Source organism: Podarcis raffonei, chromosome 9, assembly GCF_027172205.1.
Source record: "Podarcis raffonei isolate rPodRaf1 chromosome 9, rPodRaf1.pri, whole genome shotgun sequence".
NCBI lineage: Eukaryota > Metazoa > Chordata > Lepidosauria > Squamata > Lacertidae > Podarcis > Podarcis raffonei.
Window position 1 is genome coordinate 75,709,897 of NC_070610.1, and position 25,240 is coordinate 75,735,136.

The window sequence follows — 25,240 nt, forward strand, 5'->3', positions numbered from 1 at the left end:
TTTAATAATGTTGTACACCGCCTTGAGACTTAACATAAGGTAAAGGGACCCCTGACCATTAGGTCCAGTCGTGACCGACTCTGGGGTTGCGGCACTCATCTCGCTTTACTGGCCGAGGGAGCTGGCGTACAGCTTCCGGGTCATGTGGCCAGCAGGACTAAGTCGCTTCTGATGAACCAGAGCAGCGCACGGAAACGCCGTTTGCCTTCCTGCCGGAGTGGTACCTATTTATCTACTTGCACTTTGACGTGCTTTCGAACTGCTAGGTTGGCAGGAGCAGGGACTGAGCAACGGGAGCTCACCCCGTCGGGGGGATTCGAACCACCGACCTTCTGATCGGCAAGCCCTAGACTCTGTGGTTTAACCCAAAGCGCCACCCGCCTCCATTTTAAAAAGAAATTAGTGGGCATCCGGTTGGGAGCAGGGAATTGGATTGCAGTACAAAACTGAGGACGGGTGGACTATGTTGTCTTACCTTTTTTTGTAAACCGCTTTGAGGGCATTGGGTTTTTTTTACAGGCAAGCGGTATGTAAACGTTAAGAACTAAATAAGGATGAGAGGGGCAGTTAGGAATGCCCTGGGCAGCAACTGCTGAGTCACTGCCTCCTGAAATTATGTTGGTGGTGGTAGTGGGAGCTTAGCTGTGTTTTTTTCCACTGGTCCTGGGTGACTCAGGGCTCTTCTTCATTCTTGCCAAGCTGAGATCCAAACCACAGCAAACAAGCTGACCTCAGTTTTGGCAAAGCAGGCTTAACTGGATTCAAAAAAATAAGGAACTGCTAGGTTGGCAGGAGCTGGGACCAAGCAACAGGAGCTCACCCCGTCACGGGGATTCGAACCGCCGACCTTCTGATCGGCAAGACCTGCGTCCCAAGACTTAACATAGGAGGTGGTAAAAAAATGCCTTTAGAGAATACGTGGTGATAAGTAATAATACTTCCCACCCACCTCTGCTCTGTCTGATTCAGGACGGGGGGGGGGGAACCACCCTGGGAGTCGCCCTTGGTAAAAGGCCACAGCTCAGTTACCACAGGATCCATCCCAAGCATCTCCTGGGAGGGCAGGGAAAGACCCCTGCTGGAACCGTGGGGCTGATGGGAGCTAGTCGTAAAGACCATTCGAGCACCTCAGTAGAACCAGGCTCCAAGGCAGAGGCCTCAAAGGAGAAGGAGGGTCATACTTGGAAAAGGTTCTGACCACTAATTGCTCTCCTATGAACAGCTTCAGCAGGACATCCTTTCCCATCAACCACCACTATTTTTAAAAAAGAGGAGGAGGAAAACAGCAACTAAATAAATCGCAACTAACCTTCCATATTCTTTGTTAAAAGTGACCAGGAAAGAAGAGAGATCACTCGAACGACATCCCGGGAGGCCGGTTAAGATGGTGATCACCACCTCAAAGAAGAAGAACTAGTTAAATCATTGCCATTGTTACTGCACTGCTAGTTTTTGAAGGGGCTTAAAAGGGTTCTGTGGGCAGGACGAAGTAATCATGTGCGTATGTTATGATTGCAAGACAAGAGGCTATTTTAAGGGCAGGAAAGCCAAATTTGAAAAGAAGTTTTTTTAAAAAAAATGGCAGACAAGTACGTAAAACCCCTTGCAATCAGGTTGCCAAGATGGGTTACACTAGAGGAAAATGAAATAAAAACACTGTAATGCAAACAGAGTACCTTTAAGAAATGTCGCAAGTCTCAGATTAGCTGTCTTACCTTATCATTCTCCGCCTCGTTGTCAGGAAGTGCTTTGGACTGCTGCAGCAACGTTGGCAAATGGGCTCTCATCACTGGCTCACGGCTTACGCTGCTGACCGTAAAGTGCTGTAGAAATCTTTGAAGGAAGAAGACAGCTTACTTTTCAAGAGGAATCCCCGGAGGCCTGCACAGATGCCATTGAGCCCACAGAGATGCCGAGAATCCAGCAAAGGCCCAATTTATATGGAATCATCTCAGTCCAATAAACCTTAGTTTTTTGGACCAAGTATAAGCCGTGCGCTTATGCGTACCAGCCTCCCTTTCTCCACACACCCCGCCTGTTATCTTGGGTTTCTCGAAGCACATTCCCCCATTAATTTTGAAACCAGCCAATTTGTGGCTTAAGAATTACAAGACCCGATTCCCACCCAGAGTTGGAGAGACATGTGCCCAGCTGACAAACAACTGGGATTCCATGGGATAACTTGTCCTTTGGTCAGCACAAAACCACTTCTGAACTCAAGAGGAGGTGGGGTTGCGGGCTTCACGCCCTCTCCACGTGCGTGGGGGCTGGCTCTCAGCCTCCATGCAATTGAGGGGATCCCCGGCTGCGTCATCCCCTGGCCAGCCAATTGTGCGATATCACACTGACGTGGCCGGGGATCTCCCTCTTTTGCTGCCTCAGCTCCCCCGAATATTGATAAAGAATTCTGGGGGGCGTGGCCCTGTCCGAAGCCTATGGAGGTGAGGGCCTAAGGCACGCCTCCGAGCGGTGACCCCGGGGGAGTTCCTAGTTGATGTGCATCAGCAGGACTCCCCCTACTGGTGGTTAACCCTTCCCGGTCTTCAAGCAATCGGGCTGAAGCCGGCTAGTCGATAGGACCAATGCCTAAGCCAATACCGCTCATTCCTGTAACCAATAAAGTTGTGGCCATTTTTTGCCCATTAACCTAAATATTTGTGTCATGTGTCTTTATTTCCACCGGGGGGAGGCGGGAACTCGCCACGCAAAGGCTACTTTTGAGAAATCTCACCTGTCCAGATCTGGGAGGCTGACCGATATTCTCAGCTGGCTCCATCTTTCTCCAGGGGGACAGGACAAGACGGTGAAAAGCTTCTGCATGCTGGTATGCCTGGAACAAGGACAAACATTTAGAAGGAAGGATCTGGCCGTAGGAAAATGCTGTCTCCGTTTCCTTCTAGTCAACACGCATTGCTGCAAAGCTAAACCACCACACCTCAAACTCACCTTTCAACATGAGGCCAAGGAATGTCTGGCAGGGGAGTGAAATACGCCACTCATTCAATGCAGCTTTGTACAAGAGACCTTTGCTTCTGCATTGTGTCCAGGTAATATAATCGCTCTCTCTTCAGCCTCTCTCCCTCCTATAGTGTTCTCCTTTTCACGTCTTCCCTCCCTCTTGCCAAAAGACAGCTGTGGCTCTGCTGGAGCGACCACTCAGGCCAGGCTGTGACCAAGAACACCTCCAGGTACCCTCTGCATTCTACACGCAAGATGATTTGTGCTCGTGATGGCACTGGGTGGAAAGATGCAACTCCCCCTCAACACTGCTTGTCCATGCAGAATTTCAGGAGTGGAAATCCTGCTGTGTTTCCAATCAGTGCAAGCCTAGGAGCTTCCTACTGGAAGCCTGTAATTTTCTGGAACTGGAACGTGTCCAGAGGAGGGCAACCAAAATGGTCAAAGGCCTGGAAATGATGCCTTATGAGGAACGGCTAAGGGAGCTGGGCATGTTTAGCCTGGAGAAGAGGAGGTTAAGGGGTGATATGATAGCCATGTTCAAATATATAAAAGGATGTCACAGAGAGGAGGGAGAAAGGTTGTTTTCTGCTGCTCCAGAGAAGCGGACACGGAGCAATGGATCCAAACTACAAGAAAGAAGATTCCACCTAAACATTAGGAAGAACTTCCTGACAGTAAGAGCTGTTCGACAGTGGAATTTGCTGCCAAGGAGTGTGGTGGAGTCTCCTTCTTTGGAGGTCTTTAAGCAGAGGCTTGACAACCATATGTCAGGAGTGCTCTGATGGTGTTTCCTGCTTGGCAGGGGGTTGGACTCGATGGCCCTTGTGGTCTCTTCCAACTCTATGATTCTATGATTCTCCACTGTATCTCCTATGTGGACGGTACAGTATAAATCTGCTGTGCACACACTCGTCCCCCCCTTCTTTTTAGGGTGACTGAATGGCAAAGGGCAGCAGAGCTCTGAAATTTTAAGAGCTTTTAACAGAAGAGGGAATTGGGGCAGGGGCAGCTTAGAGAAGATGAACCTATAAATGGGCTCCTATTAAACTATTGAGTGACTCTCCTCCACTGTTACCTGTCTTTCTCTCTCTCTCTGCATCTGTGCTCCTGTTTAAAAAGAAACCCACGCAAAAAGGAAAATGGCTTTGGCACTCTTGCGACTCACCTTAGGCTGCAGGGAGACTTTCTTGCGGGTCCTGACCCACCAGCTTTGAGGCCAGTGGCCTCAAAGGAGGCCAGAGGGACCTCTACTAATATAAGCTGGTAATGCTAACTCCACAAGAGAATAAATGCAATGGATCAGGGGACAGGAGAGGAATAAGCAACTGCACACACCAAGCAATCCAGAAAATGGCTCGATATTTAGTTTGCGTCAGCGTGAAACACACATGGTTGGCCTCCACAGCACACAGAACCTTCTACAGATACATTATGAGTGAATGTGCTCTCTAGTATGGATCCTTATCTTGCCAAAACAGCACCATTTGCACACAAGGGGGAGGAATGAGCAGGGACAGGAGGAAACCCTAAGGTTTGCAGATGAATGTAAAATCCTTGGGGGCAGGGACGAGTGGTGGCTGAGCTCAACAGGGGCTAAATGTGCTCACTGAATGCTGGCTGACTGGTGAAAAATGGAAAAGCTGAGCGGGGAGATGGGATGGAATGGAACTTCCTCGAAAAGGGCATGGCTGGCAGGCAAGCCTCCTGGGACAGGAGCACTCCACCCTGCCCTGTTTTCTTGCGGCTCCCCCCTGTTCCATGCCATTCTATAGAGGGGGGAAGAGCCATCTGCTCACAATTTCTCCTGTTCTACAGGCAGGCAGCCATCCTGGGTCATCTTCAAGGTTACTCCCGAATTCCCCCGCTGTTGCCAGGCAGAGCAAACCTACAAGGAAGAATACAAAACATTCAAATTACACAGTTTAATGCTGCATTTAATAGTTGCAGAGGAGTTATGAGGTGGTATTTGTTTTGGACGGTGAAGCGCCACCGACGGCTAACCCAGGAGGATTCCTGGGGTACTACTAGTTATTAACATCTGTAATTAGGAATCCTCTCTGCGGAAGGCGTTTAAAAACCGAACTGGGCTTCCCAGAACAACTGGAGCCTGCTGTCATCCATGGTAATAAATGCTAACACTAAGAGATGGAAACTGAACAGAGCTGCAGAGCTTTAAATGGTTTATTTAATAAGGAGGAAAATGAGCTATTTTTCATGTCGGCATTAATGAGATTATGCTTTGCTTTTCCTCTACCAGTAATCAACAGCAGTTAAATCATTACTCTGGAGAAGAAGGTTAATGTGTCAGCATGGCTCATGCTCATCAAGATATGCTTTTTTGGGCGGAGTTACCGTCCCTCAACAAACAAATGGCACAATCTGTACTATATTAACCAACTTCCCTTTGGAGTTCAGGCTTTGGTGGATTAGTAACTCCCAAGATATTTTAAAAGCTGATTTTACTTCAATTGACTCATTACCCGTTTTTATTCTGTATTTGTCATGCGTTTTGTTTAACAAAACTCTATTAATACAAAACATTGCCTCTTCTCCATAGAGCCAAAGGCAGATTCTCTCTCTCACACACACAACACACACATACACAAAAAAACACACAAACACTACTCTCTCACCACACAGTTTACCGCTCAACAATTTTATGATTTTTGCCTCCACTGAAAAGCCATCGCTCTGAAGACAATGTGAATACGCTGTCAGTGATGTTTGACCCTTTCACTTGTGCAAATTATTACTTACACGTTCATCCATCAGTGAACACAGTATCTTGTGTGACTTCAAAAGACAGTCAACAACAGAGAAGGCAAACAGCAGTGGCAAAGAAGGTTCACCGCTCACTTGTGTCAGAGTAAACCAGACCAAATTTCGACCAAGCCAAGTCCCAGGGTTCAGCCCTGCCCAGACCTCAAACGTGAGGTCTGCACAGTGGAGAAGATGCATTTTCACTGTGACCCTGAAGAGGAATTGCAGTGGTAGCCTTTCAGATGGTGTCAGACACAACAACTTCCATCACCTTTGGCTGCTCACTGATGGAAGATGGAATCCAGCAACATCTTGAGAGAGAGCACCACGTTGGTTACCCTCAAGCCATTGGATCTGGATATGCCAACCCCAAAATTGGAAGTCCCCATGCCAACTGCCCATATTCCTGGCTGCCTCTCGGACCACTCCCATCACCCACAGGGCCACAGGAGCAGAGCAGGTGGAAAGCCAGGAAAGAACTTCAGAGCCGCAGCTGCCAAAATCCATGGATAGCTCTCTGTGAGGTTACTTGGGAGAAAGGGGATGTACATGGAAACACCTGCTCGGATCAGGGCCCGGCTGAGAGGCAGGAAGGGGCAGAGGTTCCGATGGCTTCATCCCTCCCCCCTGAGCCTTCCTGACCTGGGGAAAGCAACCGCAAGGGCATTTTTTAACTTCTAGACCGATCTCTTGTTCATGTCACCTGTGAGTAGAAAGCTTTATAAAGCTTTGACTTTGGGAAAAGCGCGATCATCAGAGAGTTGCCTGGAGTGTGGAGCTGGACCGGCAGGTGAGCAAGCAGGGAGCTCTTGTAGTCGATAAGGAGAGCGGCAACAACACTCGTGGAGTCCTAGGGAACAGGACAGGGAGAAAACCACTTCTGAAAGGAGGTGGGTGGGAAACTGGCTGTCCAAGAGCCCCTGCCCACCACGAAGGACGTCCGCCATGCATAAAAACCTGACATCATGGACATCCTTTTGCACATACTTCCAAGGTTTGAAAACAGTTGGTTAGAAAGAGCCGTTTGTACAAGAATGCAACACTACTATCTACCTCTGTTTAAAAGGGACGTCACAGTACAGCATTTGATTCCATGCAAGATTGAATGGCCTGATCCTGGATTAGCTCCCTGCTGGGGGAGAGGCATGGGAAGGTAAGCCCTCCATTTAGTTGCCACCAGCCCATTTTACCTTTACCTACGTCTGAACCTGGTCAAGAAGAAAAACCAACATACACTGAACCAAAGTGAAACTGACTGGGAGCTTATGACTGCTTTTGCAAGCAAGTTCTCTGAAACTGTTTTTAGCATTCTAGAGGTTCCCTCTGGAAGTCGGTTTTTGGAACACAGCAGCAATGTGCAACACTTCAAATATGGCACTGCCGATTCTGAAACACCCCCCTTTTCCCGGACGGCTATCAAGAGAAATGGTCAGCGTAAAGGGAGGCAGCTTATAGAATATGCCGCCAGGGCGCTGATTCATTTAGAGATTAAAATGCTTATCTCTTCCTGTATATCTGCATTATTGCTAGGCTACAGATGTTCCCAACTATCGCCACCTCTCATCTCATTTGTGTTATTTTTAGCTCTCCAGCCTCATGCCTTGCCAGGTCAGTGAAACAATGCAAATTCCCTTTCGGAGTTTTTGCTCCGCGCAGAATACCTGGCAGCCGTTCAGAAGCGATAGCCCAGGCCCCATAAATAGCCAGAGGTTTATAGGAGTTGGGTGTCTTGAAGCCAAACAATAGAAGGAAGGTCAGGGCCCACACAGCTTGCAACGCCACAAAGGGGCAGGCAGGCGGGGGGAGAAAGGATTCAAAGGGGCATGTGCGTTCATAGCCTTTGAATCTGGAGCTTTTCAAGTTTAACCCCTCCATTATGCATTGTTCTTCACGTATAATAAGCCACGCTTCCACCAAATGCTTTTGCAGATTGTGGAGTGGTGATGTAATCAATGACTTGAGGCAGAAGAAAACACACACACAGACTTTGAGCACGTCTAAAAGTTCCCTGCTTGAGCTGTTGGGTGCAGGGCAAAAGAGCACACGATCCCTGCTAATTCCACTGCCATGCCAGTCCTCTTTCTACATGAGGCTGCATTTTAAACTGCATTTTAACCTGTATTTTAAATTGGGGTTTTTTCCTCTTATGTTTTTACAGTGGTACCTCGGGTTAAGTACTTAATTCGTTCTGGAGGTCCGTTCTTAAACTGAAACTGTTCTTAACCTGAAGCACCACTTTAGCCAATGGGGCCTCCTGCTGCTGCCGGAGCACGATTTCTGTTCTCATCCTGAAGCAAAGTTCTTAACCTGAAGCACTATTTCTGGGTTAGCAGAGTCTGTAACCTGAAGCGTATGTAACCTGAAGCGTATGTAACCCAAGGTACCACTGTACTCTAATTTTACTGATGTTAGCTACCCTGAGCCCGGCTCTGGCGGGGTATAAATAAATAAATAAATTATTATTATTATTATTATTATTATTTTTATTATTATTATTACTACAGCAGGCAGCCCCCCTGGCGCCACCTGATGTTGTGGAGCAGCAACACACACCACTACCTCCCTCTCCATTTTATTGCAATTCATCCCCACATCTCCCCCATTTTCAAGGCTGTTTTTCTTCTTACACCTGCCCTCAGTGAACTGAGACAGAGGAGAGCCTGGCCAACTTCTGGTCCTTATTATTCCCGAGCCTGGGGGGAGGGGCACGCATTTCTGCCCTGTAGAATTCTGGACTCCTGCGTTGCACGAGTCTGGGGAAAGTTTTTCTGTCTGCGGCAAGAACAGAGCTTGGACTGGACCAGCACTCACCCCATCGTAGAACCTGAGGGATGTCATTTGAGCCTTGGATATGGTGATGCTTCCGTAGTGCGGGTGGCAGAACAGAAGGCCCTCTGAGAAGAAATAGAGCTTACCTGCAAAGGGAAGCAGGGGTGGAGGTGGGGAGGAGAAGAATACATGAGATGCTTCATGCATCGGCTTAAAATCCCTCTGTATAAGGAGCCAGGCGGATCTTTTTGCCAAGACCACATAACACCGGTCTTGAAAGACCTACACTGGCTCCCAGTACATTTCCGAGCACAATTCAAAATCAATCAATCAATTTCCTTTATTCGACCGATAGTCAGAAATAAAACATTACACAATAATTATAAATTATAACATCATAGGGGTACATAAATAAGGTAGGGCCACAGTACTAGACCTCTCACAGATAACCCACATCAAAGCAATCAGTTATACGTTTCCGACACTTGAGTGCCAGGAAAAGGAATTTAGCCACTGACAAAGTTGTTTTCCCAGAAGACTTATTTAGCAGATATGCTGTCTGCTTTCCTCTTTGTCGGGAGCTGAGCTGAGGTAAGTGTGGAGTTATAAGGTACTGTCTTAAATTGTTGTAAATGGGACAGCTCAGTAAAATGTGCTCTGTGGATTCTACCTCACCCAATGCACAGTGACATAATCTCTGGTCATATGGGACTCCTCCATATCTTCCCTTCAGAACCGCCGAGTCAAGAACATTCAGCCTAGCCGCAGTAAATAGTCTGCGGTATTCCACGTAGTGGATATCCGCCAGGTAACGAGCTGGAGCAGCCCGATACAACTGCTCCCCCAGAAACAACCCAGGTTTCACACGGGCTATGTCCTCCTGCCTGGCAATATCCCTTAATCTTTGAGCGATCACCACCTTTGCGTGACAATCCAAAGTGTTGGTGCTGATCTTTAAAGCCCTAAACAGCCTCGGCCCAGTATACCTGAAAGAGCGTCTCCACCTCCATCATTCTGCCCGGACACTGAGGTCCAGCGCTGAGGCCTTCTGGCGGTTCCCTCACTGCGAGAAGCCAAGTTACAGGGAACTAGGCAGAGGGCCTTCTCGGTGGTGGCGCCCTCCCTGCGGAACGCCCTCCCATCAGATGTCAAAGACATAAACAACTACCAGACTTTTAGAAGACATCTGAAGGCAGTCCTCTTCAGGGAAGTTTGACATTTTGATGTATTTTTAATCTATGTTGGAAGCCGCCCAGAGTAGCTGGGGAAACCCAACCAGATGGGCGGGGTATAAATAATAAATTATGATGATGATGATTGATGATTGATGATGATGAACTCGAGGCTCATGCATGGTACTGCCCACCTTTAGGCTGAACTGAACATGAGGGAAAGAGGCAATTCTGCTGCCTTTGGACACATCCACACTAGACTCGTTTAAAATAAGCAAACTACATTTGTGTTCCAGATGCATCATTCATAGTCTGTACGCTGTCTTTTAAGGGCAGTGAAGTGTGGCGAAATTCCTCTTAGAGAAACTCATTCCTATAAAGTGACGCCACAGAAGCTGAATCCGAGACAGAGATTGGGAAATGCAACTATGCAAAATGCACCCTCCTTCTTCTGCACTTCTCATTCTCCCATTAGAAAGTAGAGTCACAGTCACTCTCTTCCCACTTCTTTTCTTTAAAAATGTGAACGACGCATAAAAATTCACTCCAATGATTAAATCCACCAGATCCTGGAACTTACCAGAGTCAGTATTTACTTTTAAGGAAGTAATATTTTAGGAGCAAATGCTACCCTTTGGAGGCAAAAGCACATTTGCAGTTTCACTTTGTCGCTTAAACCAAACATGGCAAGTTAAAACCTTGCAGCCCACGCAGTGCTGGGTTATCTGAAAAGCCTCATGGATAAAGAGGTCTAAAGGAGATTTCCTAAAGTGAACATCTTAGCGCAAAGGCCTTGTCAGAGCAGCTCAGGTGGTACACTATGTGTGTATTTGTGTGTGTGTGTGTGTGTGTGTGTGTGTAAATCCAAGTTAGAGCACCAGAATGGCGTAAATAGATAGGCATCTGGGACTGACTCAAGATGAAAGGGGACTCAGGGAGGTCTTTACGGCTAAGGGACAGAGCGGCTCTGCTGATCCATGGGGCTGATTTGCACCCCCAAGGAAATGTCGCCACAAGCGGCAACGCTGGATGTGGAGCTTGAACCTCAGAGCAGTTTCATACTGAAACGGGGAGATGACAAGATACAACTAGCAGCACAACAAGGGGGTTTATTTGAGAGGATTCCATTTCACAATAAAACAATTGTTCTAACAGGAAAGAATAAAGACAAAGCACTAGCTGAGGATGAGGACTAGGACCTAAGAATTATTTCAGATGTGTCAATAACTGATGGCATTTTATTACCTCCTGCCACGTCAAAAGCTGTGCCTGAAGCTCTCTGTTTTTTAAAAGAGGCTTGCTGTTCAACAAGGAAGGGGCTGCTCCTGAAACCGGCACACATGTCCAGGCACAGGGCTAGACATGAGGTCCTTTGAGTCTTGACCGCTACTTCAGATTCAAATCCGCAGGCATCAACAAAATGGCAGACTTTCCGAAACGGGGAGAATAAAAAAGCAGGGAAGTTGAGAAACCCAAGGCGAGCGAGCGTGTGTGTGCGCATGGGCCTCTCCTTTCGCTGCCTGTTCATTTGAACGTCCCATCTGGGCAGGTCACTTACCTTCCTCTGGTCTACACAGGGAATTGCTGGAAGCAATATAGGCTCCGTCGCCTCCCGTCAGGAAGGTTCCCAGGAAAGTTTCTTCTTCCTGTAAAGGTGGAGAGTTTTTAACGATCAAACAATAGCAACGGAGTCTCTGAACCGGACCAATTATATTTGAAAGATACTCTCTCCCTATCAGCTGAACGTTGATCCACAACACCCCTTAGGAACATTGGAAGGCACCTGGTACCAACTCGGACAATTTGTCCTTCCAGTTCATCATTGTCTGACTGGATGAGGTTCTCCAGAGTCTCGGGCACAAAGGAGTTGTTTTCTCAGTTGCTATGTGATCTTTCAAATCGCTACGGAAAGCACATGCTCCACCACTGATCTATGAGCCATCATTGAACCAATGGCAAAACCTCTTGTCTTTTCTGACTGTACCCGACAGGAGGAATGGGCGACCAGTGGCCCTTGGTCTTCTCTTGGTCTTCCATTACCCTCAGCCACGTGGGATGGGCAAGATCTGCAAGACCACAGATTCCCTATCCCTGCCCCAGTCGTTCTCAGAATGATTCCAAGGCCTCCCCTTAGGAGATGTGGGTCACCTGGAGGGAGGAGTGTCGAGTTTTAGACAGAGGTGACATCCTGAAGCCAGGGCTGTCTTCTGTCTCCATCAAGCAGGACTGCTTGTACATAATAGTGGACTGAATGTCCCCTCATCTAAACTGGATGCAGGGCAGAGGACTGCACACTCAATGGCCCCTTAGCCTCATTTCTTTCGAGGACGGGCTCAGAAAAGTTGCTTTTAGCCTTCCCATTGTGCATGCAAACCACATCTAAATAGCTAAATCTGCAAAACAAGTGCTGGGGAGGAAGAGGACAAGCACTAGACAGAAACAGACAATATAACACAAAGCTTAATATCCTTGGGAACCTCCGCCAGCATAGTGTTAGACCCAGACACACTCACACACTGAGACAACCTCAAGCTTAATCAGCTGGCCAAGTTGCGTTACAAACCTTCAGGATTTGCTGGGCCTTCTCCGACAGTTTAACTTCGTTATCTTCAACCTATAAACAAAGCCAACAATTGCTTCAGCTTAGCGCATTTCCTTCGTCAACTGGAAAGCCTGTAATATAACTGCAGTGGATCTCTTGCAGCTTGTGCCGCCTGAACTGTTTCGAGGTGAGCAACTTAGAACGACAGAACTGTACAGCTGGAAGGGACGACGAGAGTCATCTAGTCCAACCGCCTGCCGTGCTGGAATCTTTCACCCAACGTGGGGCTTGAGTCCATGACCCTGAGATCAACAGCCGCATGCTCCATCGACTGAGCTATCCCTTTGGACCTCATGGGCTCACATGGCAATCATCCGTGTCCCCAGTTTTATGGAGCAAGCATAAAATGGTCTTCAGCCGCAGTGCCATATGACAGTTTTACTCGGGTGTCGGGCTTAAGCTGAAAGACAGTGACTGGGCGAAGGTAACCTTAATAATAAATTTTATTTATACCCCGCCCTCCCCAGCCAGAGCTCAGGGCGGCCAACACCAATAAAATCACAGTAAAAACATAATAGGGGGAAAAGGGGGAGGGAACTAATTTAAAATACAGGTTAAAATGCAATTTAAAATGCAGCCTCATTTTAAAAGAAGCCCATAGATCAAAACCATAAGGGGAGGGAAACTTAAGAGTTTTGGTCAGACTGAGTCCAAACCAAAGGCCAGGCGGAACAGCTCTGTCTTGCAGGCCCTGCGGAAAGATGTCAAGTCCCGCAATGCCCTAGTCTCTTGTGATAGAGTGTTCCACCACGTCGGGGCCAGAGCTGAAAAGGCCCTAGCCCTAGTTGAAACCAATCTAACCTCCTTGAGGCACGGGATCTCCAAAGTGTTGTTACCTTGTGATTCTCAAGGCTGAGTCTCTCCTGGGTCATAGTCGAGGCAGAGGCAAACTCAGCCCTCTAGTTGTTTTGGGACTACAACTCCCATGATCCCTAGCTAACAGGACCAGTGGTCAGGGATGATGGGAATTGTAGTCCCAAAAACATCTGGCGGGCTGAGTTTGCCTATGCCTGTCCTAGTCCATCTCTCTATGTGCCACACCACAGAGCATCTCTTCATTTGTGTGATTCTCACACTTTGTGCCAAAGTCTCTTCCTATCTTGGAATCCCCTCTACTTTTCATTTGCTACTGGACAAAAACACTTTGGCTGCATGTGCATGCAGGAAAAGTTAACACGATTCGGTCCTCGGTCCTATTTAATCAGCTTTCCACCTCCCAGTAAGATCACCAAGTACAGAATCCATTTCAAGCACAATTTCACAGTTGCACTTGGAACAAGCTCAGCAGAGTAGTTTTCCTTGCTTTCGGCACATTTGTAAGAAGAAGTTCCGCAATGATATCACTAAAAGAAAAAAAGGGGGGGGGATTTTAAGGGAATGAAGTTATACCTACCAGCCAAGAAACAGATCTTGGGATAGCTGCAGTGAGAATGACGTAGCTGGTTTCTGTGCTAATGCTGCCATCTGCAGGAAAGCAAAGAGAAGCATAAGTAGTGTAGCTCCTGAGCTCCTGGAGAGGTAAAATCCTGCATGCCTGTGGCTCAGTGGAGCTGTTTAATTGGAAGGATTCATCTCCTGAGCTATGTACAGTCAAACCCCAGTTCTCAAACGCCTCCACTTTCAAATGTTTTGCTCCCAAAGTAAATGCTCCGGTTTACGAATGTTTTTCGGAACCTGAACATCTGACGCAGTTTCCGCTTGAGTGCAGGAAGCTCTTACAACCAATCGGAAGCCGCGCCTCGGTTGTCAAATGTTTTGGAAGTCGAACGGTCTTCCAGAATGGATTGCATTTGACAACCGCGGTTTGACTGTAACAGGAAGGGGACAGTTTGTAGATGTTGCCTCCAGCGAACTCTGCAAAGCAGAGAGGTTGCCAAGGCGGAGATCTTAGGTCCACTGGGAGAATAGGAAGCGATCAGATCAACAATCCGTTCAGCTCAGTACTGTATGCACCAACCTTCACTAACCTGACATTCTCCAGATGTTTTGTGATGCTGGCTGGGGACGATTCGTGGTCCAAAACATCTGGAGAGAGCCAGGCTGGAAAAGGCTGGTGTGCAATGACTGCAGAACGATTTCAAACAAGGAGTCTCCCCCAGTCATAGCTGGAGATGCTGGGAACTGAACTGGGGCTTTTTGCATGCAAGGCAGATGTCCTACCACTATGACTCTTCCCTCGTGGCCCATGTACCCGTAAGTGGAAGGTTCCTAAAGGTGAAATAATTTATCACGTGCTCTAGCTTCATGCCATGATAAGTTCGAGAAACTAGCTTGGTGTGGACAGGCTTGTGAAGGCAAATGGGGCCAGGAATCATGCCTCCCCAGATAAAGAATATGCAGACTTCACAGTGAAGCTGAGCCATTTGCTAGTGTGTGCTTGATAAGAATTTAGCATTTGCTCATTGGGTTGGTTTGTATGAAATGCTAAGCCATCAGCCAATGAATGGAAGAGCCTTGGGGGTCATGTGATGCCCATTCTGCTTAATCTGCCCTCCCATGTCCACTCTCTTCTGGCAAACTATAGGTTGCTGTTACACCCAAACAGGCAACCTGTAGTTTGTGCTAGCCGTCTATACCAGGACGGTCAAACTATAGGTGTAAAAGCAAGCCATAGTTTATTGTGAAAGAGAGGCAATCCAAGTACGCAAGAGGGGAAAAATAGGGGGTAGGAGGAGTATGCAAGCCCAAAGTTTGATCACACAGTGTCCAAGCTGGCTTGGTGTTATGAGTGAACCAAGCCATTCCACATGCAACGTAATTCGACATTGCATTTGAAAGAGCTTTTCCCACTGCAGGTTTTCTTGGGCGACAAAAATACCTTTTTCTTTCACAAGAATTTGTGACGCCAGGAACGATTCTGAGAAGATCACCGACCCAAGGCAGCCCCTTCCGCCAAGCAAGTCAGGAATGTCATATACTGTCATGGACACCTGTGGCAAACCAAGGGAGCAGGCAGGGAGAGAAGGAGCAGCAAAAAAGAGCTTGGGTCAATACTCCCACTTTTATCCATCACAGTCCCCAGCTAAAATAGAGCTCACATTTTTGTGACTAAAGGAATTCTACAGAACAGCTGGGTGGGGAACATTTTCAGCCCGGGGGCCAGATTCCCTTCCAAACACAACCTTCTGAGGGCCACGTGTCAGTGGTGAGGCCAAAGGCATAAGTGGGAAAAGCAATGAATGTTAATTTTATCTTGGTACCGTAGGCTAGTCTGGAGGCAGTGAAGGCCACCAACTTGGATAGCTCCAAAAAATTAGACAAATTCATGGAGGTTAAGCGGCTACTAGCCAGAATAGCTATATTCTACCTGCACTGTCTATATTCTATAGCTATATTCTACCTCCACTAGAGGAACGTGGGTGGCGCTGTGGGTTAAACCACAGAGCTTAGGACTTGCCAGTCAGAAGGTCGGCGGTTCGAATCCCCACGACCGGGTGAGCTCCCGTTGCTCAGTCCCTGCTCCTGCCAACCTAGCAGTTCAAGCACATCAAAGTGCAAGTAGATAAATAGGTACCACTCCAGTGGGAAGGTAAACGGCGTTTCCGTGCGCTGCTCTGGTCCGCCAGAAGCGGCTTAGTCATGCTGGCCACATGACCCGGAAGCTGTACACCGGCTCCCTCGGCCAATAAAGTGAGATGAGCGCTGCAACCCCAGAATCGGTCACGACGGGACTTAATGGTCAGGGGTCCCTTTACCTTTACCTGCATTGTCAGAAGCAGTAACAGTTGCTGGAAAGCCCAGGAGGCGAGACTGCTCTTGCACTCAGGCCTTGGGCTTCCCATTGGCCACCGTGAGAACAGGACATGGGACCAGATGAAACACTGGCCTGATCCTGCCGCCTCTTCTTGTGTGACTATGTGGTTTCTGCAGACTCAACTATCTCTATGTCCTCCATGCAGGCAAGTATTAAGAGACACATTCCCACTAGGCAAGAACTAGGGTGGAAGCAAGGCCAGTGAAGGATGTGGCTTGGGGGGGGGGGTCCCGAGGGACCGAGAGAGAAGCCTGGGGGGGCTGCCTTTGGCTCCCAGCCTTGAGGCTCCTTGGGGTACATAGCACCTCCTCTGCACCTCTGCCAGGTATAAGCCCCTGTGCACAATGTGGCTCAGGCAGGAGGCCGGAGGATCTCCTGAGCCTTCCTGAACTTGCCAATACCTCTCAAGGCATTTTAGTAAAAGGACATGAACATCCAGGAAGCAGCAAACTTTAAATTCGACTCACTGTTTTCACTAAGTAGAGGCTGTCCTCATTATCCAGCGGAATAATTCTGGAAGGATAAACACACTGTTAGAAAACTTCTGTTGCAGCTTGAAACTGCCCTACCAGCAAAAATTGAGAAAACCAACAAGGCAATTTTTTGTTGCTGGCGTCCGTCTGTCTTGAGAGGCAATGGAGTGTGCCTTCCGAGGGGAAGCGAAACCACTGCATTAGCAGCACCAAAGTGACCAATCTGGAGCATGAGCCTGGGCAGTGTGGATGGAGGTCCTGAGTGGCTCAGACAACAAGACCCCTCTCTCTTGGCCTCACTGATGTGGTCCAAAGGAAAGCAGAGCAACACGTTTGGCACCAGTTGGCTGGAGGAGTTGCCGGCAAATGAGGAACATTTTTAAAAATGCATTCAGAGAATGGAGTCATAGGATCACCTGAGCCAGCCTCTGTCCATGTCTAAGTACTGCTGCCCCTTGGGAGCGATTTCATGATGGCAGGAGCTTAAAAAAGAGCCACCGTTTGTAGACCTCTCTGGACATTACTAAGAAGCAGCAGCAGAAGGAATTGTATCTGCCGAGTGTGTTCCCAGAGACATCTGAGTAGCATCATATGCAGTCAGAACTGGCCCTAGAGCAGCGGTTGTCAACCTGTGGGTCCCCAGATATTGTTGGACTACAACTCCCATCATCCCTGAGCTCTGGCCTTGCTAGCTAGGGGTGATGGGAGTTGTAGTTCAACAACATCCGGGGACCCACAGGTTGAGAAAGGCTGGGCTAGAGGCTCCAGCAGTAAATCATCAAGCACAGAGTTCAAAATCTTATCATGACCCAAGGAAGGCCCACCTGGCTCAATCACTGCTCACCTTTTTGCTGTTTATGGAGCCCTTTGAGACAATTTAATATTCTGCTGCTCAACTCCATATTAACAAACGTAATGTAAATTGTTTTGAGGTTTGTTTGCTTTTACAATCAAGCAGTATATCTATTTTATCAAATAAAAATAAATAAAAGAAGTTGTTTTTGGCCGTTTCCCCCCATATATTTTTACAAACGTTTTAATGCTGAAGATGAAATGCTGCAGGTAAATACATATTTGCCCAGTTCAGACCATGATTAAGCCAAGGAATGTAGGGACATTTTGTTCGAGCGCAGAGACACTTTGCTTCTCCCTTCGGACATGCTGCAAATCAGTTAAGAAAGCCTCCAATTAACCTGTTTCCTGCTTCACCAGAACTGGGAAGCAATGGTTATCATCTACAGAACAAAACAGGATATTGAACCCGTTTGATTTTTGGTTTAGCATGCTGGCTTGCTTCAAAGCAGGTGAAATAGGAAACCATGGTTCATTAGGAACTTCCTGAATTAACTGCAGCTTATGGTGGGAGGAGCTGCAGACGTGTGCAGACGTGTGCAAGAGACTCAACCAAGATATGATTGAATGAATGCAGCCATTCATGTTACACTGTGACCCAGCCCAAGTCCTCCAGAAATTGTAGACGGCACATTTAAACCACTATAATATGGCTATGATCTAAAGGTGTGAACATTCAGTCAAGACTGAAGCCACGAAGCAAGGATATTTCTATGCAAGCTTCCATTTTTCTATTGTTTTATTTCTATTATTTTAAGACTGCAACCCTAGATGACTAAGTGGTTTGAAGAATACCCATGCTATTCATCTGGCAACCACAGGTATCACGACACCAAGCGCTTTATTTGTTCTGCTTCGCTTGGTTAGACTAAAGGCAAACTCTGTTCTCTATTAAGCTGTCGGTTCAAAAAGACACGCAGCCTTCTGAAAGTGAAGCATAAAGGAACTGACCTTCCATGGTTGTTCACAGCTTGAATCTGAAAATTTATTCTGGTGCTGTAAAGGAGAAAAGCGGGGAAATCAAGAGAATATCTTTTTTTTTTTTTACAAAGGCTTATACTCAAACAAGTGACATTGGTGCAGCTTGAAGGGCAAACCGCATTTTACACACTGCCAGGCTTGTGAAACTGCCCTCCTAAGGGCACTTCTCTGCTCCAGATTCCACCAAAACCCTTCCCCAAAAGTTCCAGCTACATATTTACTCCTGCAAAAAGGACACTTATAATAGGATTGTGTGGCATACTCTTCTTGTAAACACAGGCGTCTGTTGAATACAGCACCATATAAACTCAAAGAAGTTTAAATATTTTTAAAAGGCTACTTCTCATCTTATAAAACTCTTCGAAAGACTCCATCAACGGTGTCTCCGAAAAATTTTACACATCACTTGGGAAGACAGGCAAACTAATACCAGTGTACTGGAAGAAGCAAAGATTGTCAGCGTCAAAGCAATGATTCTTCAACATCAACTTTGCTAGACTGGATGCCTGATGATCGTCTTCCAAAGCAACTACTCTATTCTAAACTTAAGAATGGAAAGAGTAATGCTGGTGGGTCAACAAAAGAGGTTTAAAGACTCTCTCAAGGCAAATCTTTAAAAATGCAGTATAAACACCAACAATTGGGAAACACTTTCCTGCGAGCGCTCCTATTGGAGAACAGCCTTTACCAAAGGTGTCATGGGCTTTGAAGGCACTCGACCTCAGAATGCAAGGGAGAAACGTGCTAGAAGGAAGGCACGCTTGGCAAATCCACACCGTGATCAACTCCCACGCGGAAACCTATGTCCCCACTGTGGAAGGACTTGTGGGTCTAGAATTGGCCTCCACAGTCACTTATGGACTCACTGTTAAAACTGTGTTTATGGAAGACAATCTTACTCGGCTACGAGTGATCGCCAAAGAAGAAGAATATGAATACATCCATATCTTATGTATACCCAGATTTAAAAGTTACTCTGAGAACTATGAGAGATACTATGGCATCGCCTACACTTTGGAACTCCCCGCCTATTGATATCAGGCGGGTTACCTTCTCTGCACACTTTCCCATGCCTGCTGTAAAAACAGATTCGTTAAGACAAGCCTACCCGAGGCTCAGAGTGTTGATATGTTCTTTAATCTATTTCTAGTTCATTGCTAACCTGCTTCAGAGTGCTTCCAATGGCTGTTCTTGACTGTTTTTACTGAAAATTTTATCGTTTCATTCTGTTTATAAAAAAAAACCCTCAAGGTAGTTTGCAAGTGTGTACAAATCAAGTGTGCCAACCTTATGAAATAAATAAACAATGCTGATTTTTGTGAATGCAAAGATTTCCCAAAACTTATTTATTGTTGCTATTTAATAAGTTTATTTACCACCCTTCATCTGAAAATCACATGGCAGTTTGCTACACGCCCCCCAACTCTTCGCTCACCCAAGGCCAGCAAAGAGCAGAATCACCGAAGCCAGCTCTGAAGTTGTTGTTGCTGTTGTTGTTATTATTATATAGAATCATAGAATCATAGAGTTGGAAGAGACCACAAGGACCATCGAGTCCAACCCCCTGCCAAGCAGGAAACACCATCAGAGCACTCCTGACATATGGTTGTCAAGCCTCTGCTTAAAGACCTCCAAAGAAGGAGACTCCACCACACTCCTTGGCAGCAAATTCCACAGTCGAACAGCTCTTACTGTCAGGAAGTTCTTCCTAATGTTTAGGTGGAATCTTCTTTCTTGTAGTTTGGATCCATTGCTCCGTGTCCGCTTCTCTGGAGCAGCAGAAAACAACCTTTCTCCCTCCTCTATGTGACATCCTTTTATATATTTGAACATGGCTATCATATCACCCCTTAGCCTCCTCTTCTCCAGGCTAAACATGCCCAGCTCCCTTAGCCGTTCCTCATAAGGCATCGTTTCCAGGCCTTTGACCATTTTGGTTGCCCTCCTCTGGACACGTTCCAGTTTGTCAGTGTCCCTCTTGAACTGTGGTGCCCAGAACTGGACACAGTACTCCAGGTGAGGTCTGACCAGAGCAGAATACAGTGGCACTATTACTTCCCTTGATCCAGATGCTATACTCCTATTGATGCAGCCCAGAATTGCATTGGCTTTTTTAGCTGCCGCGTCACACTGTTGGCTCATGTCAAGTTTGTGGTCAACCAAGACTCCTAGATCCTTTTCACATGTAGCCAAGACTCCTAGATCCTTTTCACATATACCGCCTTATACCTGGGGGTATAGCTTGGAGGTGGAGCAGGCAGCGCCAGCCGTTGCCTCAGACAAGACACCCTCTCAGTCGCGCAGTCTGCAGCCTCTCCATGCCTTTCAACAACCAGGCTTAGGGGCAGCACCTGCCCTGGTGCCCCCAGAGAATGAGAAACGCCTTTTGCTTTTTCAAAAAAATTTAATTAATCAATCTAAAGAAAATTCAGCTTACCGCAATGGAGTTTTAAAGTAAGCCAGTTCAAAGGCATCGAGGATACTGAAGAACGTTTGCTCGGCTAATTCCTTTGCCTGCAAAAGACACCGAGGGGAGGCAAAGAAAGTGAAGTCAAACCATCTCTGACCAAGAAGTTGTGAGAAGCAGCGGGAAAGAGAAGCGTTCCTTGGGATCCAAGGCCCAGAGGCCTTTCAAACAGGTCCACACTCCCACCTTACACCTTAAAAAAATAAATAATTAAGGTGCCTGTTTTGGTATAAAGCAGTACTTGCATTAACAGCTAATCACCACAAATAATATAGATACAGTGGTGCCCCGCAAGACGAAAATAATCCGTTCTGTGGGAGCCTTCGTCTTGCAGAGATTTTCGTCTTGCGGAGCTCCGCTATCAGCAGATCAGCTGATAAGCGGTAAAACAGCTGATAAGCGGCTTAGCGGCTTTTAGTGCTTAGCGGAATAGCGGATAAGCGGCAATTTAGAGATAAGGAGCTTAGCGCCTTTCAGAAAGGGCAAAAAAAAAAGGGAGACCACGGAAAAAAATTCGTTTTGCGAGTAAGCCCCATAGAAAAAAACGTCTTGCGAAGCAGAAAAAATGTCGGAAAGCCCTTTCGTCTTGCGTGTTTTTCGTTTAGCGGGGCATTGTTCTAGCGGGGTACCACTGTAATAAGGGGGGATATGAAAAAGTCACACGATGCAGCTATTTGAGAGCAAGGAAAACAAAGGAAAACTAGCCCCAATGATGCTGCTGGGGTTTAGGGGGACTTGAGAAGCAGGCCCTGCCATACTACTTTTGATTTCCCCTCATCCACTCTACGGTGACTGGGGTCATGAGTGAATTTTTTCTTTCACTCACCAGAAAGAAAAAGGGTCTCATTCTCCCACCACTTCTTACCAGGTGGTGTGAAAGCAAGAATCCTTTCTGCAAAACTTATTCCAAGGTGGTTGAGGCGCTGCCTCCGGCACGCCCAACAACCTCTCTAAAAACCTCTGGAGGAAGTTAGAGGAAAGGGGGAAGGGTCGATTTCCGGTATAGGAAGAAGCATCAGTACCTTGCTGGTATTGGATGTTCTTGAATAGGAGTCTATACCAGCCAGGACAGCGTCTACGGCTGCAGCATAGATTTGAGAGAGCAGCTTGCTAGAAAATAAAAATAAAAAAGGAAATGCAGTGCAAATTACGACACTCAATGGGTATTTCAACTGAGACGCAGGCTCCTAACCTAACGCAAAGCTGAATACTTTAAATACAACAGGGACACATACGTAAGTTTCACGAAGGATTAAAATAACTGTTTACAGCAGTGATAAGAGTTTAGAATCATGAAGTAGCTGAATGGAGTCACACTGAAAGCTAGAGGCACTAGAATGTTAGTTGTGGAACAAACCCACTGGCTAGGAAAGTGAAAAAAGCCGAAAAGGCTTCGTTGATGCACGATGAGCAACAGAAATTGGTGCACATTCTAACTGTATTAAACTGATGAGCCAAGAACATTTGAAACAGGCAAGAGAGCAGCATAAATGGAAAAAAACCTAAAAAACCAACTTACACTTGTTCGGCTTTCTTTTCCATCTCATTGTCATTGCCTGTTATGAGCCAAAGGGATGCGTTATTTTTGATTTGTTAGATGTGCTGCTTTTCATTCACATGAATTGCAAACAATAAATAATGATAACACAACAGGACATCACAAACGCAACATAAATCACGTAGAATACTTAACACATCCAGAGCACACCAAATAGAAGGAGGATGACTCTTGGAATATCTACGTCCTTGAATTTTATCTGTTCTCTTCCATTCGTGTTTCAACCCATTTATTCTTATTTTAATTTGGAAATGCGTGCGTGCATTTGTATGGACTGCAACCCACCCCAAGTCCCAGGAATTACAAAGGCTAGCAGGATGTGTGTGTGTACAGACAAGGACAAACACACTGAGGCACGCACAGAAAGAGCAGCTGAAAATGAACTTACCAAGGTAAGGCGTGTGAGTGGCTCCAAAGAAGTAGGTCCTGGAGCAAGCCAGAGGTCCCTTGGGCGAGACACACTGCACAACCTGGTCGCCAGCAAACACAAAACGCACAGGTGGGTGACAAGAAAGAAGGGTACTGCATACTCTAGCCTTCCCTAACCTGACGAAGTTCAGCATCTGAAGCATAACTCCCACCACCCCCAGCCAGCATGAACGATCAGAGTTGGAGTCCAACAAGTTCTGCAGGGCATCAGGAAAGGAAAGGGGGTTATATACTCTGTGCCCCAAGAATTGCTATGAACAGTGATTGAACTGTACGTAACTGCTCCCTAAAGGGTGAGAATCCAAGCTCCACTGCAATAAATAAATAAATATAATAAATATAATAATAATAATAATAATAATAATAATAATAATAATAATAATAATAATAATTTTATTATTTATACCCCACCCATCTGTCTGGGTTTCCCCAGCCACTCCGGGCAGCTTCCAACAAAGATAAAAAATACATCAAAATGTCACACATTAAAAACTTCCCTGAACAGGGCTGCCTTCACATGTTTTCTAAATGTCAGGTAGTTGTTTATCTCTTTGACATCTGATGGGAGGGCGTTCCACTACTGAGAAGGCCCTTTGCCTGGTTCCCTGTAACTTTGCTTCTCGCAGGAAGGGAACCACCAGAAGGCCCTCGGAGCTGGACCTCAGTGTCTGGGCAGAACTATGGGGGTGGAGACGCTCCTTCAGGTATACTGGACCTTCGGCCATTTAGGGCTTTCAAGGTCAGCACCAACACTTTGAATTGTGCTCGGAAACATACTGGGAGCCAATGTAGGTCTTTCAAGACCGGTGTTATGCAAGGCCCGTGTCTGCCATTTAGGGCCTGTTGCCACTTCAAAAGCATCTCAAGGACACACCAACTCCTCTTGCGATACTGTTTGTGCCTGCAAAGGTCTCAGGGTGGTTGTATTGCTTCATCACCGCATACCCCAAAACTTCCTGCTGCAATTCTGTTAACTTATCATACCCCAAATGTTCCACTTTTGTCATGCTCCAGTGCCAGAGCTGCCCTCCCACTGGCAGTGAAACTGGGGAAGCATCACAGAACAATGAATGATGCAGGAGGATGTGTGGACAGCCCTGTACAAACCCTCCGCTGATTCACTGTTGTACCAAAGGTAAAGTAAAGGTTAAGGGACCGCTGACCATTAGATCCAGTCGCGGACGACTCTGGGGTTGTGGCGCTCATCTCGCTCTATTGGCCGAGGGAGCTGGCGTACAGCTTCTGAGTCATGTGGCCAGCATGACCAAGCCCCTTCTGGTGAACCAGAGCAGCGCACGGAAACGCCGTTTACCTTCCCGCCGGAGCGGTACCTATTTATCTACTTGCACTTTTTGTGCTTTCGAACTGCTAGGTGGGCAGGAGCAGGGACCGAGCAACAGGATCTCACCCTGTCACGGGGATTCGAACCACCGACCTTCTGATCGGCAAGTCCTAGGCTCTGTGGTTTAACCCACAGCGCCACCCGCATCCCTTGTGCCAATGGTACATTGCAGAATATATCTGCATGTAAAGAAAGAAACCAACAGTCTGGAAGACCCCGTAGCTCTTGGGTTAGAGAACTGTTGTCAGATAGCATTATTGCAGGGCTATTTTAACAGGTGCCTATCAAAACCTCACCAGGTGATGCTTACCATGTGCTTGGCAGTGCTTCCGCCAAGGCCCGTGTTGCGAAGCAGGTGCCCCTCAGATGGGAAATTGAAGTTGCCCGAGTTCAGGTTCTCTTTTGAGGAATGGGTGCCAAACAGTACAAATGGCTGCCTGCTGGGACTAATCACACACACACAAAAACAGCCATCACCACCAACTCACACTTGGACTATTTATTCCAGTTTCAGGAATCAGCTTTTCCCGGTGCAGAGTTTACAGCTTTTATTTTTATTAAGTGCAAAGTACACACAGCTCAAACAAGGGACAGCGTGTAGCTTGTGGTAGAGCATTTCATTTGCATGAAAGAAGATGCCAGATTCAAACACGGGAATCTCTAGTTAAAAGATTCAGGTAGCAAACGATATGGAAAACCCCAGCTTTTACATATCACCTGCTATTTGGGGAAGGGCCATAGGATATCTGCCTTGCACTGGGTTTCTCCGGGCAGGGTTGGGAGAGACCCCTTGTCTGAAATTCCGGGGGAATGGCTAACAGTTAAAGCAGATGATCCTGAGCTGGATGGACCAATGATTTGACTTTTCCTGCACTACAGGGGTTGGACTAGATGACCCCTGGGATCCCAACTCTACAATTCTATGATTCTTATGACTGGGGAAAAGGCAGCTTCTTGTGTTCCTTAAGAACTTAGAGAGCTGCTGGAAGTAAGCATACCTAAGTTCCTATAGTAGAGGCTTATTTGCAGAAGCAATTGACTAGGTATGTTGGTTGTATCAGCGTTATATTTTGTTTGCCAGCTAGAAATGTTTGCCAGCTAGAAAGATAAGCCACATAAA

At 46.8% G+C, this 25,240-nt stretch overlaps 1 protein-coding gene across 1 annotated transcript in view; it reads right to left on the reverse strand.

Annotated features, from left to right (window-relative positions):
- Window positions 1–25,240, reverse strand: part of DNAAF9 (dynein axonemal assembly factor 9) — an 81,377-nt gene that overhangs the window by 16,921 nt on the left and 39,216 nt on the right. The window contains exons 10-26 of the mRNA XM_053402100.1: window positions 24,431–24,566; window positions 22,738–22,819; window positions 22,311–22,347; window positions 21,814–21,901; window positions 20,762–20,838; window positions 18,295–18,339; window positions 16,486–16,531; window positions 15,083–15,194; window positions 13,658–13,728; window positions 12,226–12,276; window positions 11,221–11,308; window positions 8,533–8,636; window positions 6,425–6,571; window positions 4,758–4,846; window positions 2,732–2,830; window positions 1,716–1,833; window positions 1,310–1,398 (exon numbers count right to left, since the gene is read on the reverse strand). Coding sequence (XP_053258075.1) covers window positions 1,310–1,398; window positions 1,716–1,833; window positions 2,732–2,830; window positions 4,758–4,846; window positions 6,425–6,571; window positions 8,533–8,636; window positions 11,221–11,308; window positions 12,226–12,276; window positions 13,658–13,728; window positions 15,083–15,194; window positions 16,486–16,531; window positions 18,295–18,339; window positions 20,762–20,838; window positions 21,814–21,901; window positions 22,311–22,347; window positions 22,738–22,819; window positions 24,431–24,566 — 1,479 coding nt within the window. The remainder of the gene's footprint in view (window positions 1–1,309; window positions 1,399–1,715; window positions 1,834–2,731; window positions 2,831–4,757; window positions 4,847–6,424; window positions 6,572–8,532; window positions 8,637–11,220; window positions 11,309–12,225; window positions 12,277–13,657; window positions 13,729–15,082; window positions 15,195–16,485; window positions 16,532–18,294; window positions 18,340–20,761; window positions 20,839–21,813; window positions 21,902–22,310; window positions 22,348–22,737; window positions 22,820–24,430; window positions 24,567–25,240) is intronic.